The sequence below is a fragment of the Thalia democratica genome, chromosome 4 (assembly GCF_965202585.1).
Source record: "Thalia democratica chromosome 4, ktThaDemo2.hap1.1, whole genome shotgun sequence".
NCBI classification, from domain to species: Eukaryota; Metazoa; Chordata; class Thaliacea; order Salpida; family Salpidae; genus Thalia; species Thalia democratica.
Window position 1 is genome coordinate 46,002,128 of NC_139168.1, and position 15,862 is coordinate 46,017,989.

At 24.0% G+C, this 15,862-nt stretch overlaps 1 protein-coding gene across 1 annotated transcript; it reads left to right on the forward strand.

Moving 5' to 3' along the window:
- The first annotated feature begins 257 nt into the window (after nt 1-257).
- On the forward strand, nt 258-15,485 carry LOC145833807 (uromodulin-like). Its single transcript, XM_082940996.1, has 10 exons — nt 258-335; nt 712-783; nt 2,738-2,793; nt 3,492-3,679; nt 7,221-7,402; nt 10,811-10,941; nt 11,751-11,865; nt 14,370-14,541; nt 14,608-14,794; nt 15,086-15,485. The coding sequence occupies exons 3-10, from the start codon at nt 2,739-2,741 to the stop codon at nt 15,268-15,270; spliced, it is 1,215 nt and encodes a 404-aa protein (XP_082797122.1). The 5' UTR covers nt 258-335; nt 712-783; nt 2,738; the 3' UTR covers nt 15,271-15,485.
- Nucleotides 15,486-15,862: the final 377 nt, after the last annotated feature.

The window sequence follows — 15,862 nt, forward strand, 5'->3', positions numbered from 1 at the left end:
AAAAGTCGAAACGTTTAAAAAAATATACTTTTTAGAAACTGTGGCGAACAAACCGACGGGAATGGAGGTTGTTTTGCCAACACAACGTTCACGTTAACGGGACAAAAAAAAAGGACGCAACAAAAGCAGCAAACAAGGTAGAGAACTAAGTGGGTAGACAAGCTACTCTCTCCATTTTCAAATATATATAACATACTGGTTCGCCAATAGAGACATTTATCGAGCCCTTGGGCGGTTCAACAAGCACGTGACTACTGCTCCAAAATAAAAACCGGAAAATTTTTGAAAACTTATTATAGGATACCCAACGGTCTGTAAAGAATCTTAGCACTGAAGTTATTTGTTTACTAGTAATTTAAAGTATTTTTGTAGCGTAACATTTTAGTAGACTTTAACTTAAACATCCTCTGAATGATTTTTAAAAATGATCTTCTTTTTTAGTCAAGTTTTATTTTTATAAGTTTGTTATAATTACGAGCTAGAGGTTTGTATATTTTATACTTTCCAAATTATATTATTTAAAATGTGAACTACCCTTGATAACATTCAAAAATATTGTTAATGTAATTAAAAGTGTTGTAGCCATTTTTAAAAGTAAATTATAAGTAGCCAAATAATAGTTAACTTTAGTTTTGTAAAATACATTTTTTAATAAAAAATATAACCAAGTGTTACATACAAAACTTATAAAAAATTAAATTTTTTTATTAGATCTAGTGGCAGTAAAAAAAAGTCAAAAAGAAAAAGACTGGTTTTACTATTTCTTCAAAAAGCAAAAAGAAGGTACAAAAACATTTTTTTAAGAAAAGCTTTTAGATCTTAGCAATTAAAATAAATTAAGTACAGTACCATTTGTTAAAAATTTAAGTAAACATAAATTATTCACGATAGACGTACTATAACAGTTTCATGTTAACAAAACTTTCCATTTAAGAAACATTGTCGGTTTTCCGAAAAGTACAAGATAAAATATGTTTTTTACAAAAATACATACTTGTAGACAAATCAAATTTTTTACAAAGTTTTTTAGTTGTTATTTTTTTTCTTTAGTAGAAGCTTGCGTCGTAGAATTTTTACAAAGTTGTAACAAACAGTTCTAAAAGTATCTTATCATGAAATTTTAATTTTAAAAGTTTTCTCTTAGTTTTGTTGTAAACAAGTTTACTAGTTTATGAACACGGTCATTGCTACCCTATTGAATTTTTAATAGCACATTATTATTTACTTAAAAAATGCATCTAAAAAATGCTTCTAATTATCCTAATTGTCTTAGTATAAGAAAACAAAAAAAAAATACAAAATATGTGTAGTAAAACTATTAAATGAATATAGACCTATTACTGCTTGAGTCTTAACTTGCCACGCCTAATTTTCGAAATACTAAGCTTGCATGCTTTGTGTGTGAAAAATATTTCGTTAACCAACTTTATTTTATCTTATAACTAGCTTAAAAAGTAGCTCATTTTATGTTATACCATTTTTTTATTATAAAAAACCTTGTTGTTTGTTCTCATTTAGCTTTCTTTATTTTTTTGTTATTTGAAAAGCCTAAAATTCGTTAAAATCTCAGAACTAAAAATACTTTTGACATTTTAAGGTATAGATCATATAATTCATTTTCTTTTTAAATTTTTTTCAAAACAAATAAGCACTTATATGAACATAAAATGTTTACTAGTTGCATAAGTGTAAAATGTTTTACTAGTTCTATACAACAAATATTAGTAAGTAAACTTACGAAAAGTTGTTTACTTTTCATTATGGAGTTTACGACTTTTATACTTGTCAATACTTTTAATTAGAGGGTTACGTGAATATTAAGTATAAATGATTGATTTATTTAACTAAAAGTATAAACACATGTAATGTTTTTCAGATGTTACAAACGCCTTAAACAAAAAAATAAAACATTTTTTTGGAATGTTTATATATATTAAAGAAAATAAAAAATTTAATAAACAATTAAAGTGCAATAAAAGTTTACAAGTTTTGCAGCTATAAATATTTATATTGTTTAAGTGTGAAATGTAAAAAGTAATTAGAATTCTTAGAATTTCTATGGTTTATTCGATAAACTTACAATTAAAGAAGTTTAAAACAAAATTAATCAAGCTAAAATTATACATTTGCTTTATAAAAATTTTATAGTTCGTCTATTTAATAGCTACCTTTAGTACTTATGATATAGTGCTTTATTATTTTTAATTTATTTCTAACTTCTGCTAATAAATCCAATCAGTTAATGGAATATATAATACATTTAACTATTATTTTAATTAAAAAAATTACTCTTATTAGCTTAATCTGTATGAAAAATTGAGAATGTTCTTTTGAGATTATACACTTTTCGAAATTAAAAAAACAATTATAACAAGATGATATAGTTACTAAAGATATATCTTAATTTATTATTTTAGGTACAACTGAAAGTAAAGCTTAACTTTTCTTTTACTTTATTAATAACTAAAAACATTTTTTAAGTAATTAGTAAGTTGTGCTAGTTTTATATAATTTTTAAAATTCAACCGTAAAATCAAAGTCTTATTATATTCATTCATAAGTTTGTAAATATATAATCATGCTGAAATAATTAAAAATCGTGTTAAGTTTAGAACATCATAAAATATTCTGTTTAGAAAAAACTATTATCTTTTCTATAAGTAGTTTTTACCTGCGGAAAATATAATTGCACGAGTTTTTTTCTTATTTAAATAAATTTATTCTATATTTTTTACAGAATGCGCAACGTAATCGCAACTCTTCTATTGTTGTTGGCTACGGTAAACTCTCAAGGTTTAATGTTTTATATGTAACTTTTATATGTTCCATTAAAATTATAAATATTTCAAAAAATAAAAAGTCAGTGTTATGCTTTTTAGGATGTTAGTCTATTTTCTGACTTGAAAATTAGGTAATTCCCTAGGATGATGTCGCACCAATATCAAAGTGAAAATTTTTTATTCGATGTCATTTTTAACCATAAGTTTCAGCTAAAAATTTGTATTTTATAAAGATATAAATAAAATTAAACTTATTTATCATAAACTAATAAAACTTAAATAGTTAATCGCTTTTATTTGATAATATAAACCGATTATATCAATACTTTAATTTATATTGATCACAATATCGTAAAATAATATCGATTAAATATTTTAGTTTATCATAATTGAATTGAATTTTTACTATGTAGTATTCTTAAAGCTTGTTTAAAACAAAGAATCTTTTTAGATTTAACATATTAGGCTTATATTACTTAAAACATTGATTTTTAGCATAGAATTATAGTTAAAAAAGACAACGAATATAGAATATTTTCACTTTGATATTGGTACGACATCATCCAAGGGAATTACAAACAATTATTTCTTTCAACTATTAAAAAGTTATATAGAATAATATAAATCAACCAATTAAGGAAATAAAATGCAATGCTATAAATTTAATCTACTCAAGACAAAGCACAGCAACGTTAATTAAGACTTTTATAGATGTAGTTGAAGTCGAATGCGGTCAAGATGCTATAACAGCTAAAATTCAAAAAGAAGTAGTTACGTCATCAGGTTACGAAAAGGAAGATATTCATTTAAACGACAACTCTTGTTTGTTTGATGGCGAGGATGGTGAATTTTTCGTGTCTGTCATTAGTCCTCTCACTGCTTGTGAAACTTACTTTACTGTGCGTTTTGTTAATATTTAAAATTTAACATAAGTTTACTGCAAATAGCAATCAAAGAGCTTGAAATATTTTAGCAATATATATAAGTTTGTGACATATATAAGTTTGTGTGTTAAAAACAGCCTTTACGATTTTTGTCCCGACTAAATACCAGAAAACAAAAATTAATAATCAGCAGCTATACACTTATGATATTAAAAATATGAATTTAGTATTTTATATTAAAATAAAAAAGATTTAACATCAAGCTTTCAAAGTAATAAGCTAAAAAAAATAGTTAAAACTTAAATTTTATTTATGAATTATCTATTAGATACCTATCTTTTAATAACTTAAAATTTATTTGAAAGTTTTCAATGAAAATATTTATTTAAAATAGTGTAGACTTTAAATTAAAAATAAAACAAAAAATGTTTAACCCTAAAAATGTTAATAACAAGGATATTTTTAAAATATGTATTGTTGTACAAAAAGTTCTACCAGATGGACAACAGGATATAAAAAAATACATCTGATATCTATAAAGAAACAATTTTGAGACATTTTGTATTCGTAAATAAATTTTACAGTATAAAAAAAAATTAATTTATATACTACTCCAATTTATACGCAACTACGTGTTGGCTATATTTAAAATTTTTGATTATATTTGTAGTAGAAGTATAAACATTTTTCAATTTATTACTTAAACTTCAGTTGAGATTTACAAAATTTTATACTTATATTAAGTTTGTGTGATATAGTTTTACTGTATCCCGAAAAGTCATGAAACTAAAACTTATTTAAATACTAATACTACTAGCTGCGCAGCTATACCATTAAATTACGACATTCATAAACTTTCTAAATATGTTTAAGTTTGAATTTACAAGTCTTAGCTTTTAAATTTCTATAGCTTTTTAGAAATAAGACTTAAATTTGTAACATAATAAGAAATGTTAAAGAAAAACTGTTTTGAAGGAATTAGTTTTGTTTACCAAGTTAAAGTTATTTTGTCTTTATACGGATAACAATCAACTAACGTATAAATTGAAGGTAGGGTAACTTTTAAACAGTGAAAGTTTTTAATTTATTAACATATGTTTTAACAAATACAATAAAACTCAATTTGTGTTATTTAGTGTTGTTTATTGAATGAAAAAAAAAAGTTTTAAAGTAGTTAGTCTTAAGACCTGGTGTACAAAAAAACAAAACCTTTCGGTTATCGAGTCGTACACCACTTAGATACTTTTCAACGTCTTATCCAGGACATTTTGAACTTGAAATTTGATAAACTTTTTTGAAACTAAAGGTATATTACAATCAATAAGTAGGATGTTTGTTCATGTTTTAATACTTTTATATAAGATGTATATAACATTGTGTTATTTTATTAGTGGTATAAAACATCTTTTATTGTTAACATAACAAGACTTGAATTTAATTCATTTCATTAAGTTTCATAAATGATACCACTAAAGAAAATTTGGCTTAGGAAGTTTAGTTTTTATTTACTACCTTTTGTAATATAATAGTTGTTGCTTATCATTTTTAATGTCTTGGATTGAACTTATTGTTATTTTTGTGTTGATTATTAGAGTGTTGTTTTATCTAACTTTTACTTTTTTGTTTAGTTTACTTTTAAAAATATCTTGAACTGGTTAAAATATGAATACTCAAAACAAGTACAAATTTACCTTATAAATTTTTGATTCTAAATTCCTTAGTTCTGTTACAATTTTTTTAAAGAAATAAATAATTTAATAGTTTTTGTATTAGAATAAAATTGTAAAAGTAAGCCATTGGAATATTTATAAATAAAGTTAAATAGCTAAGTAGTAAAAAATTATAAAGGTTCAATTATATATCTTAAAAAGTTATTTTTTAGTTAGTTTACCTATTAAATAATGAAATTTACCACACAACCAAAAACAACAGCATCCGAAAAGACCACGTCTTGTCATTGAAAGTTCTACTACAAACTGCAAAAAAAAAATAATATTTAAAAAAACAATATATAACAATACTCGTTTTATACATTTTACAAAGTTTTTTTTTTCTCATACTGAAAGACGAAACCGGTTGTAAGTTGTTTGTTGTTGATGATCGTGTGGTAAAGTTCATTATTTATTATTGATGGCGTGAAACATCTCAACTTTGTTTATAGTAGCCGAAATAAGTACTGTCTAAAAAGTTATTACATCTGAAGCTTTTATTAAAATGTAATTACAAATTAATTATAATCTAAGTAATTTGTTATGTAAGATTTGAAATTTTTTTTTAAAGCTTACAAGCTGTCTAAATTTTGATTTTAAATACCGTTTTAGTTAATTATTGAATTTATTATAAACTTTTACTCGTTGTATACATATATATGTACTAAGTTATTTTTCATACTTAATTACTTTAAATTTGATACTCACATAAGCAATTATTTTTGATATGTTTTAAAAATTTAATTGCGAGCAAATGTATTCTTATAAATTATTTTTCTTATCAAGCCACATTTTTTTTTTTTTGTTGTAGTGTTGTTAGTTAATCAAGCTTTTGCCTTTTCAAACATACTGGTAATGTAAAAAGATTCACTTACTTGATTAATTTAAGAATACTAGTATTACATTTTTGAAAACGAGTTTAGAAAAATTGAAATGTAAAAAATACCAATAACTTTCACTAACTTGAGGTTTCTAAAGTAATTTTTAATTTTTGTTCGTTTCAGATTTTTAAAATGAATAAAGTGTTACTTTATAGCTTACTAAGTTTGTTTTCGATACTGTTTTACATTTAGTTTCGTTTAGCTGACTTGATGACCGAAAAGTCTCATTATACACCAAGTCCTTAAACCATATTTTGAGCTTTTTTTTTCGTGCTCAATAAACTGCTAAGTAACATAACTTGATAAGAGTCTGAAATAAGTTGAAAAAAATCTTAGTTTAAAGTTTTAATAATTTTAAAGAAAAACTTTTATTGGTTAAAAAAACTAGGTTTAGATAACTTTTATCCAATTTAAATTGTAAAACTTTTAGTTATATTTCATAGGAAGTTGAATTGTAAGTGAAGCGTTTGATTTGAAACTAGAAATAAACTGTTTTTTATAATGTTTGATTTTTTTGAAAGATTTCTATCTCCCAGTAAATGTAAAATTTTATTATGTAAAGTTAAAAAGGGTTTTGTTTAGTCTATCATTCTTTAAATTTTAGCTTTTTTTTGAAAATGATTTTTAATTAAAAACGTTTTTAAAATCTTTTACATCCTAAAAAAGGTTAAGTAAATAAGTGGTGTAGATTTATGACCGAGAGGTCATTTTTACACCAGATAATTTGACACTATCTATAAACCTTAAGTTCTTTTTCGTGTTCAAAAAGCTAATAAATAATATTTTAAAACAAGCTTATGAGTAATGCAGTTTAGAATAAGTAAAGCAACTAGCAAACCAAAAGTTAATACAAAATTATCAGTAAAAAGTATATTTTAATTAGTTATTATATGACAGACAAAACTTGGTTGTAAATTTTAATTTTCAAACTTTAAGTGCTCTTGATTATAATACTATTGATTACAGGTCAACGAAACGCATGTTCAATTTACAAACACAATTTCTTCAATGGAAACTGGAAAAACGTATCCGCTAGGTGTTGTTGTAGGACCACAAAAAACAGCAAATGTTCTATCAGCTTTTATTTCGTGCACCTACAGAATTGATCTTCGTGTATCAACTCTATTTTTTCCTAACATTACTGTCATGTAAGTTTTCAATAGATAATTTAGTTAAGCTTACACAAAAGATAAATCTAAATTTTCTTATAAGAAACAAATAGTATATTTATATAAATATTTCGAACCATCACTAGCTGTAGTGAGTTGAAATAAAATCTTTAAAATTTTTGTTGATACCAATTGAAGTTGAAAACACGGTCAACTCGACTTTGTACCTAAACAGAAAAAGTTTCAAACTCATTTTGAATTTTTAATTAATTATTAGTAAAATTTAAAATTGTTCTAACAATTAAAACCAAAAATATATATATACTTACGTTTTAAAGGATTTAGACATTATAGTTTATGCAAAAAGTATTTTTGACTAATCAAAAAAAGTCTAAACTTGTGTTTTAAATATTTTTTTTACTGGTTTTTATTTTATCAAAGGGTTTATATCGCACCTGTATTTTAACTCTGTTGTTTGAAACAATCAGAATTTAGATAAATATAATTGGAAGTATTAGACGTACAAACTATTAATTTTCAGCTAAAAAAACACTGAATAATTAAAATTCTTCAATTATCATTTAAAATATATACCATTTTCATTTTAATTTAGACATATATTTAAAAACAAAGTATTTACTACTATGTTATCTAAAACATTATTAACTGATCTAAAAGTTCTTTTTTTGGCTTTGTTTATTTTAAAACAGTTTAAGACAACATGAATTATACAGAAGTTTTAATTATATAACGAATTTAATAATAATAACTTTGTAGAAACATATTTCTAAATATGTTTGATATAAAGAAAACATTATCTTTCTGCTTTATGCATCAAGCCTTCCTCAGTATAAGTGCTTATTTATAAAATACAGAACATTTTTAGTACAACTTAAACAAAACAATAAGTTATCTAGTTCATTAAATTTTATTCTACTTTTTCACAAATTTTAGTTTAATCTAAAAGCATCAGTTATTAATGCAAAACTTTGCTTTTTTTGCTTTCATAACTGATTCTATTTGCGTCAAAATAAAAGTCATCAATATTGAAAAAAAAAAGTCCTTTAATAACAGAATATATATTTTAATCTTTGTGGTCAAAGTAAAGGAAATTGTATTCATTTATATACAAAAAACAACAGGCTATACTTGTTTCACACTTAAAGTATAGAGATTTAAGTGATTCTCAGAATAATGTTTATCATATAAATATAACCGAAATTTATTCAAAAGACTCGATTACATGACGTTACTAATGTGTTAGTGAAACTTAAAATTCACTGTATAATACAAAACTTAATTGTTTTTGGGATAGTATTATAAATTACTTTATTCAAAGACTTATGTTTAATTTAATTAAAGCCTGAGAAGTTGTGGAAATTGGTAGTATTTTAATAGAAATAAGATAACATATACTTAATGAAAAAATTAATACGGTTTTAGTAATTTTAACAGAATATTTAATAAAAAATGTTTTCATTTACTGTATGGTTTTGTCTTAAAGTTTAAGGCTGGTCGTCTTAGGTTTTTATAAAAAATAACTTTTGGAAATGAATTTTGTCTTCCATTTTTTTTCTATTTAGAGCTTTAACTTTTTTTACTTTATCAATTTCTATTTTTTTCTATGTACATAACTTGCATTCATTTTTTAAGTTTTATTTTGCTTTTGTTTTATTAATTTTATCCCGTTTTATGTTGTAATTCATATTTTTATTTTCAGAACTCTAATTATAACCTATTTTTATTGTTTAAAAAAAAAGAAGTTAATAGGATCACTTAAAGTTTTATACTTTAAGTATAAAACTATTGTAACCTGTTGTATCTTAATGTATTTATGTATATATGTTTTTAATTTAAAAGTACGAAAACTATTATATAAAGTCGAAAAATTATTTAAAATAAATAAAAGTACTGTTTTAAACTTTTCAAACATAAGTTTTGTATGTATACAATAACTTAAACTAGTTTTTTAACTATAAAGAATTAAAAACAAATGAAATCTGTTTCGATTACTGTTTTGTTTTTGATAACCAGTAAGTAAAAAAAACTACATTAAAAACTAAATGATATTTTAGTGCAGTACTTTTCAATATATATAATAACTTTTGTTTGCCTATGAGCAATAACCACAATATTAATATGGTTTGTTTTTCACATAGTTCAAGCAATTAATAAAAGTAAAAATGCATCTATAATTTTTGGTAACGCATTTCTGAAAAAGTATTTTTAATTGTCATGAAAACTTCTTTTTTTTGATTATTAGTAATTTTTAAAGTAGCATACTTTTACTAATTTAATTTGAAATAAAATACAGCTCAGTCAAAGCCGAGTTCATATTATTTTATAATTCAGATGACTTTTGCATTTGTCGTCATTTAAAAACTTTTGTATTTTTGTCCTTTTGTCGAGAAAGTTTTGTAAAAAACTTTATTACTACTAATAATATTTTGTTGCCTATAGGAATGTTAGTCATGTGAATTTAAAACAAAAACATATCTCTTTTTTTACGAAGCAATTTGTACCCTTAGTGTTTATCGGTAATGTAACTGTTTATTTTTTAACCTTGAGGGTATACATTAGAAAAGAATTATAAAAATAAGTTTGGAAAATCAGTGTAAATGTTATGTTTATATAAGTTTTTGTAATTGTAAATTCGTTATTATATCTTAAATATTTGTAATCGTAATTGAACAATGTACATTTTAAAAGTTGGCTGAAATGTTAATGAAATTCGTTAATGATATGGCTAGAAGTGAAGATGTAACGACTAAAATTTGTTTTGTAAAAGTTTAACAATCTGTTTAAAAAAGTTCGTTTTAGTTTGTGTTTCGTGACTTAAGTTCTGTTAAATTTTAACACTGTTATAGTAAATGTCAAGTATCTACAGTTATGTCGGGCTGTTAACTTTATACTGCACATAAATTTTATAAATGTACCAACAAAACAAGATAATAAAAATTCGATATATTTTTTAAACGTATAAAAACTATTAAACAATTATGCACGACTATGTTAGAAACTTTTAAAATAATGCTTTTATTTATATAAACAAGTAAGCACCCATGATGTAAATAAATTTAAAAATTACAAACTTATACAAAACCTAGGTTTTTATTTTCAAACTAAGCGTTTGTTAAAGTTCTTGTTTACTTTAGGAGTTTTTATAAAAAAACTATTGGTCTGATATTCTTGAACAACTTTTAAGTTTTTTTATTTTATTTTAAGTTTTGTAACTTTTGTAAACTAAAAAAATTATAATACTAGTTATAATTTTTTTCATTACCATAAAGTACTATTTAAGATATAAAATCAAGATAATTTTATTAAAAAGTTATATTAACAATATTATATTTAATTTTTAAGCTAAGTTATTGTTTTTATTTATTTTAGTTTTTTAACTGATGATTTCTATACAAGAGTAAAGAAGTTTAAATAAAACACTTACAGTCCTATTCGAGTGCCAAAAACTTTTGGTGATGGAGAGTTCAAGGTTGCAATGTCATTGTACACTGATGCAACTTATCGCACTCCCTACGTCGATCCACCAACGCTGCAAGCTGATGAAGTTCTTTTTGTTGGTTAGTGTTAACTGTTTTTGTTTTTAAATAGATTTTAGTTTTCTTCATTTCAAAACTACACTACTTATTTGGTTATAAAATTTACTACAGGTAGTGATACAGATAAAAAACTTAAGTAAAAATAACAAAGTAATTTTTATACTGTTAAGGAAATATTAACTCTGGTGAGTTTGAAAACTTTTATCTATATAATGAATACTAATTCCATAAAGAAAACGTATAATAAATATCTATGTAGTTTTTAGGAAAATTTTAAGTTAAAAAAAAAGTATTTTGTTACTAAAGTTTTGTTACAGTTCTTAAAGTAAATAAATACTTTTTTTAAGTTTTGAAAACATATAATAGTATCCATAGTTCAACTAAATGTCCTAGTTTATGTTTGATCACTACCGAAATAACATACAATAAATTTTATAAATAATGAGTATATATAATTAAAAATTAAACTTATATAATAGTATATTTAGCTTGCTATAAATAAACATTGTAAACTTCGCAAAAAAGAAAAACTAAATTAAACTGTGTTTGTAACGGTTACACTATAGCAATGTTTATGTTTTAAAAACTGAATGTACTATTTAAAACAAAGTTATTTAATAAACTTCTATAGTTAGTCTAAGTTAACTATTACTTATTTAAAAAGTGTATTTCTTTTCAAACACTTTGAGCTAACTATTTTTTAACTGGTGTGTAAAAATCAGTTTAGGTAAAACTCTATCTTATATGTCTATGACTTTTATTATTATGAGATAAAAGTGTAACGAAATGTACAAAATACTTACTTACAATTTTTTTTTGATAACTTTTAGGTGTAAACATTGTTAACGAAGCTTCTCCAGATGTTTATTTGCTTATTGAAAAATGCTGGGGTACCACAACTGACGATGCTGATGGTATACCATCCTACCCACTCATCGATGATGGGTAGGTTCTATAAGTTTTTTTTTTTCGTAAAGGAAAATATAAACAAAATAATAAAATCAGCTACAAAGCTTTGAATGGCCTATAAAATCTTTTTGGTATAGTTATGAGTACAAAAAAGGTAAATATATATTGATAGTTAATAAGTAAAAAATTATTTTACTAATAAACAAAAAAAAAACAAATATTATGATTTAAAGGTTTCGAAGAAAGTTTAATGAAAAAATATATACTTCTTTATCGTAAAGCTAAAATTACATTTGTATCCAATTTTTATACATTGTGGTTATAAAACTAGATTAGGATTATTATCAATTTACATTTTAGTGTTTTAAGTTTCTTCAATTTTTTGATAGTTTTTTGAATTGTAATGTAAAAGAAAAATATTGAATAGGTACGTGTGCAAAAACAAGTAAATCAACATTTTTATTGCTAAAAATAAAAACTGCTAACCAGTCAGCAGAGATTATGTTCAAATTATAGCCGCAGGCTACTGTATTTTATAATTAAAAGAATTGCGAACTTTTTTTACTTATTTTTGATTACTTAAAAAAATATATATTACGATATTTAACTTACAAGTAATAAGTTTTACAAAATTAAAAAGAAAATATTTTTTTACATACCTATAAGGTAGATCTGATGCTCGTTTTAAACAGAAAGTAAGAAGGAAAACTTAACTTATGTTAGTTCTTAGAGTAATGTAAGTATTTGAAAAGTGAAATAAACTTTGTAATGTATAAAAATTTGTAAAAAAAAAACTGCCACACCGAGTTAATTAAAATCGAAGGTATGACTAGAAAAAACTGAGACGTTTTAAATCAAAGTTATGGTTAAAGAAAAAACTAAAAGCATGTTGAAAATCAGTAATAAATTGATATACTAATAAATCAAAAAAGATTGTATTGTTGATTAAACTAAAACTTTACAATAAAATGTTTAAAAATAAACAAAGTCTTATACTAAACACAAATATATTTCAACAATTATCATCAGTGTGTTACAATCGTTACAAAACTTTCTTTATTTTGTAACACACTGATGAAAATTGTTGAAATATATTTGTGTTTAGTATAAGATCTTGTTTATTTTTAATCAACTACAATAGAAGACTAATGTTTAAAATAAAATGTTTATGTTTGAAAACTAATTTCGTTATCCTTAAATTGAATAAATTAAGCTTTAATTATTTCTAAAAATGATAAATTTGCAATAATGATTGTTTTTTATTTATACTCAAGAACTAAGATTTAAAAAAAAAATTAATAATTTTTTACGAAAAAAAAGTTAGTCATAGTTTATTATATGTTAGAAAACAATCTTTGTAAAAGTATCATTGTTGTTTTTTTCAGAGTACCATTTTACATTTTCTCATCTACATAAATGTATAAAAATTTATGTTGTAACAAATAGTTTTAGTAAATTAAAAAGTAGTTGTCTTTATCATTCGTAGAGTGTACAATTATAAACTATGAAAAGTTTTAAATTAAATAAAAAAACTTATTAAATTATATGAAATAGTTTAATGTAACATTTCTAAACATTCTTTTGTAATTCAAAACACTACAAATTTAAAAATAGTAAATAGTTATTCTTCATAAAACAAAAACAGTTAAGTTATTGTTGAATTAAAAAACGAGCTTAAACTTTGACATTATTTTTAAAGTTAATAATATTCAAATAACTTCTGCCAACAAAAAGAATAAATTGTACTAAAAGGTAGAGTAACTGTTACTAACTGGTACTGTCTGGTTTCAAAATTAATATTAATCAAGTAAAACCAGTATTACTTTAAATACTTTAAACTATCTTATAAAAGTTGTAAGCTCTGTCCATACCAATTTATCATTTGAAGAATTAAAAATTTAGTAATTTTAACATAAATTAACTGCTTAATCAGTAAATGTTTAAGATATCATTTGGTTTAGTTGCTTTTCTTTTTGTCATATTTTTTTTTCTAATTAATTATTTTCTTATTGTAATCTTTCCTATACCAATACTAACTCTATTAATCTATTTTGTAGCTATATTATAGTTGTAGTATATGTCTGGAGTTAAAGATTTAAATAAGTTAACTAAAACCGATAGTTTTTAAGTTTAACTAGTAATTAAAGTACAACTAAAAAATAATAAATAACGAAAATATTTAATTTTGTAATCAGAAGTCACTCATTTGTAACACTAAAATCATAAGGGTATTATTTGAAAAAAAAGACATTTAGAAAAATGTTTTACAACCACATTAGTGTAAAGAACAAGGATTCTAAATTAAAAAAAAGAAATTATATTTAAAAAGTAATACGCATTTCGAAATTTCTAGATTCAAAGCTCTTTTTACGCGCGCAGAAGAACAAGTTTTGCTCCTTGGTATTGCCTTGGGGTACGAAACATCTCTCGTTTGTCTGTAATTAAGAAAAAAAGCTGCTTTACAAGAAGCTTGTACACGTATCAAGCTTTAGTTTTTCAAACTGAATACGTTAAGAACATGTCGATTTTTATTCAATTAGGTGTCCGATTGCCAACAAGGGAAACAATGAAATTAAGATAACTCAGAACGGTATCAGTCACCAATCATTGTGGAGAGCACCAGTTTTCAAGTTTGTCGGAGGAGATGAAGACTATACAGCAGTGTGGCTTCATTGTGACTTGCAAATATGCATTAACAGAGAGTGTCAGCCAGTAAGTCCAATAATGTAGTACAACAATGTTAGTTTTTTAAAAACTAACTGAAACTTATTTGTACAGAGTTGCGCCAGCAAAAGAAAACGAAGAAGCATCTTCGGTGGAGATCAGTTTTACGGTCCAAATGACTTCCAAACACCAAACATCATCTCAATTGGTCCACTTAAGAGGCTTTTCCAACCAGTGACCAATGACTCGGTCAACTTGCTAATTCTTGAACAACCAAGACCAGAAGTTGTTTTCCCTCAAGGTAAGTATAATTTTTTATTAACTTAGTATTGTGTAATGTTCTTTTTAGCTCAGGTAGATTAAAAGTCAAAGAAAGCTAGCCTGTTCACTCCACCGTCAATTTTTCACCAACATTAAGCTGTTTTGCTTAGCTGTTGAAGAATTGCAGGTGGTATGAATCGGAAAGCACCAACTACGAATGAAAAGGCTGTGAGATCAATGAACTGTAGTAGCTTTGAACAAACTGATATTTTTTAAGTTCTACTGCTAAATTTTCAAAAGTTTTTTTAAACTAATTCTTTAAATATTGCAGATTACCCAAGCAAGGCAGGCAGCGACAACACGATGACCGTTGCAATCGTAGTGGGAGTTTTGGGAGCACTTGCGCTTGTTTCTATCATTTTGGCCCTCTTCTTGCTTCTTATAAAAATCAGAAATCGACCAAACAACTCCGGATTCGACATGACCGGAAAGGAAAATCAGGCTTACGCCACATGATTTGATCAATAGAAGGTGGTTGGCTTACAATCAGCGCGAATAGAAATTTGTCACTTTTTACAAATGTACGCGCGTCGTCATTATAAAATAAATTATTCTAAAAAACTTGTACGTTTTTTATAAATTTTATGTCCTTTTATACTGTTTATTTTATTTCGAATTAAAGATTTTTTTCTGTAAATAAATCTAAACTTACCCCTGAGGTGCTTCAGCAATCTTGAGTTTATTTGAGTAATTTATATGTTAAATGTATCTATTTGGAACTAATTAAAAACTTGCTAGAGCAAATAGTACTATTCTAAAATTTTTCGTAATCTCAGAAGTTTTAAGTTATATTTTATTCATTTATCAGATTTACTGAAATAAACTACTTATTACATAAAATAGTTTTTAAATAAATTTTTATTCTAAACGAGTTTTTTTTTTAAAACTTTTACTATAAACTCTTTATTTTAGATAGCCACGTACAAATTCAATTTTTTTATACACTTAACATTCAAAAATTTCATTAAAACCCTTCGGGGCATAAAGTTTCGTATAATTTGTCTAGTTGTTTATAATTTACTTTTGAACATATATGGTATAAGCGTTT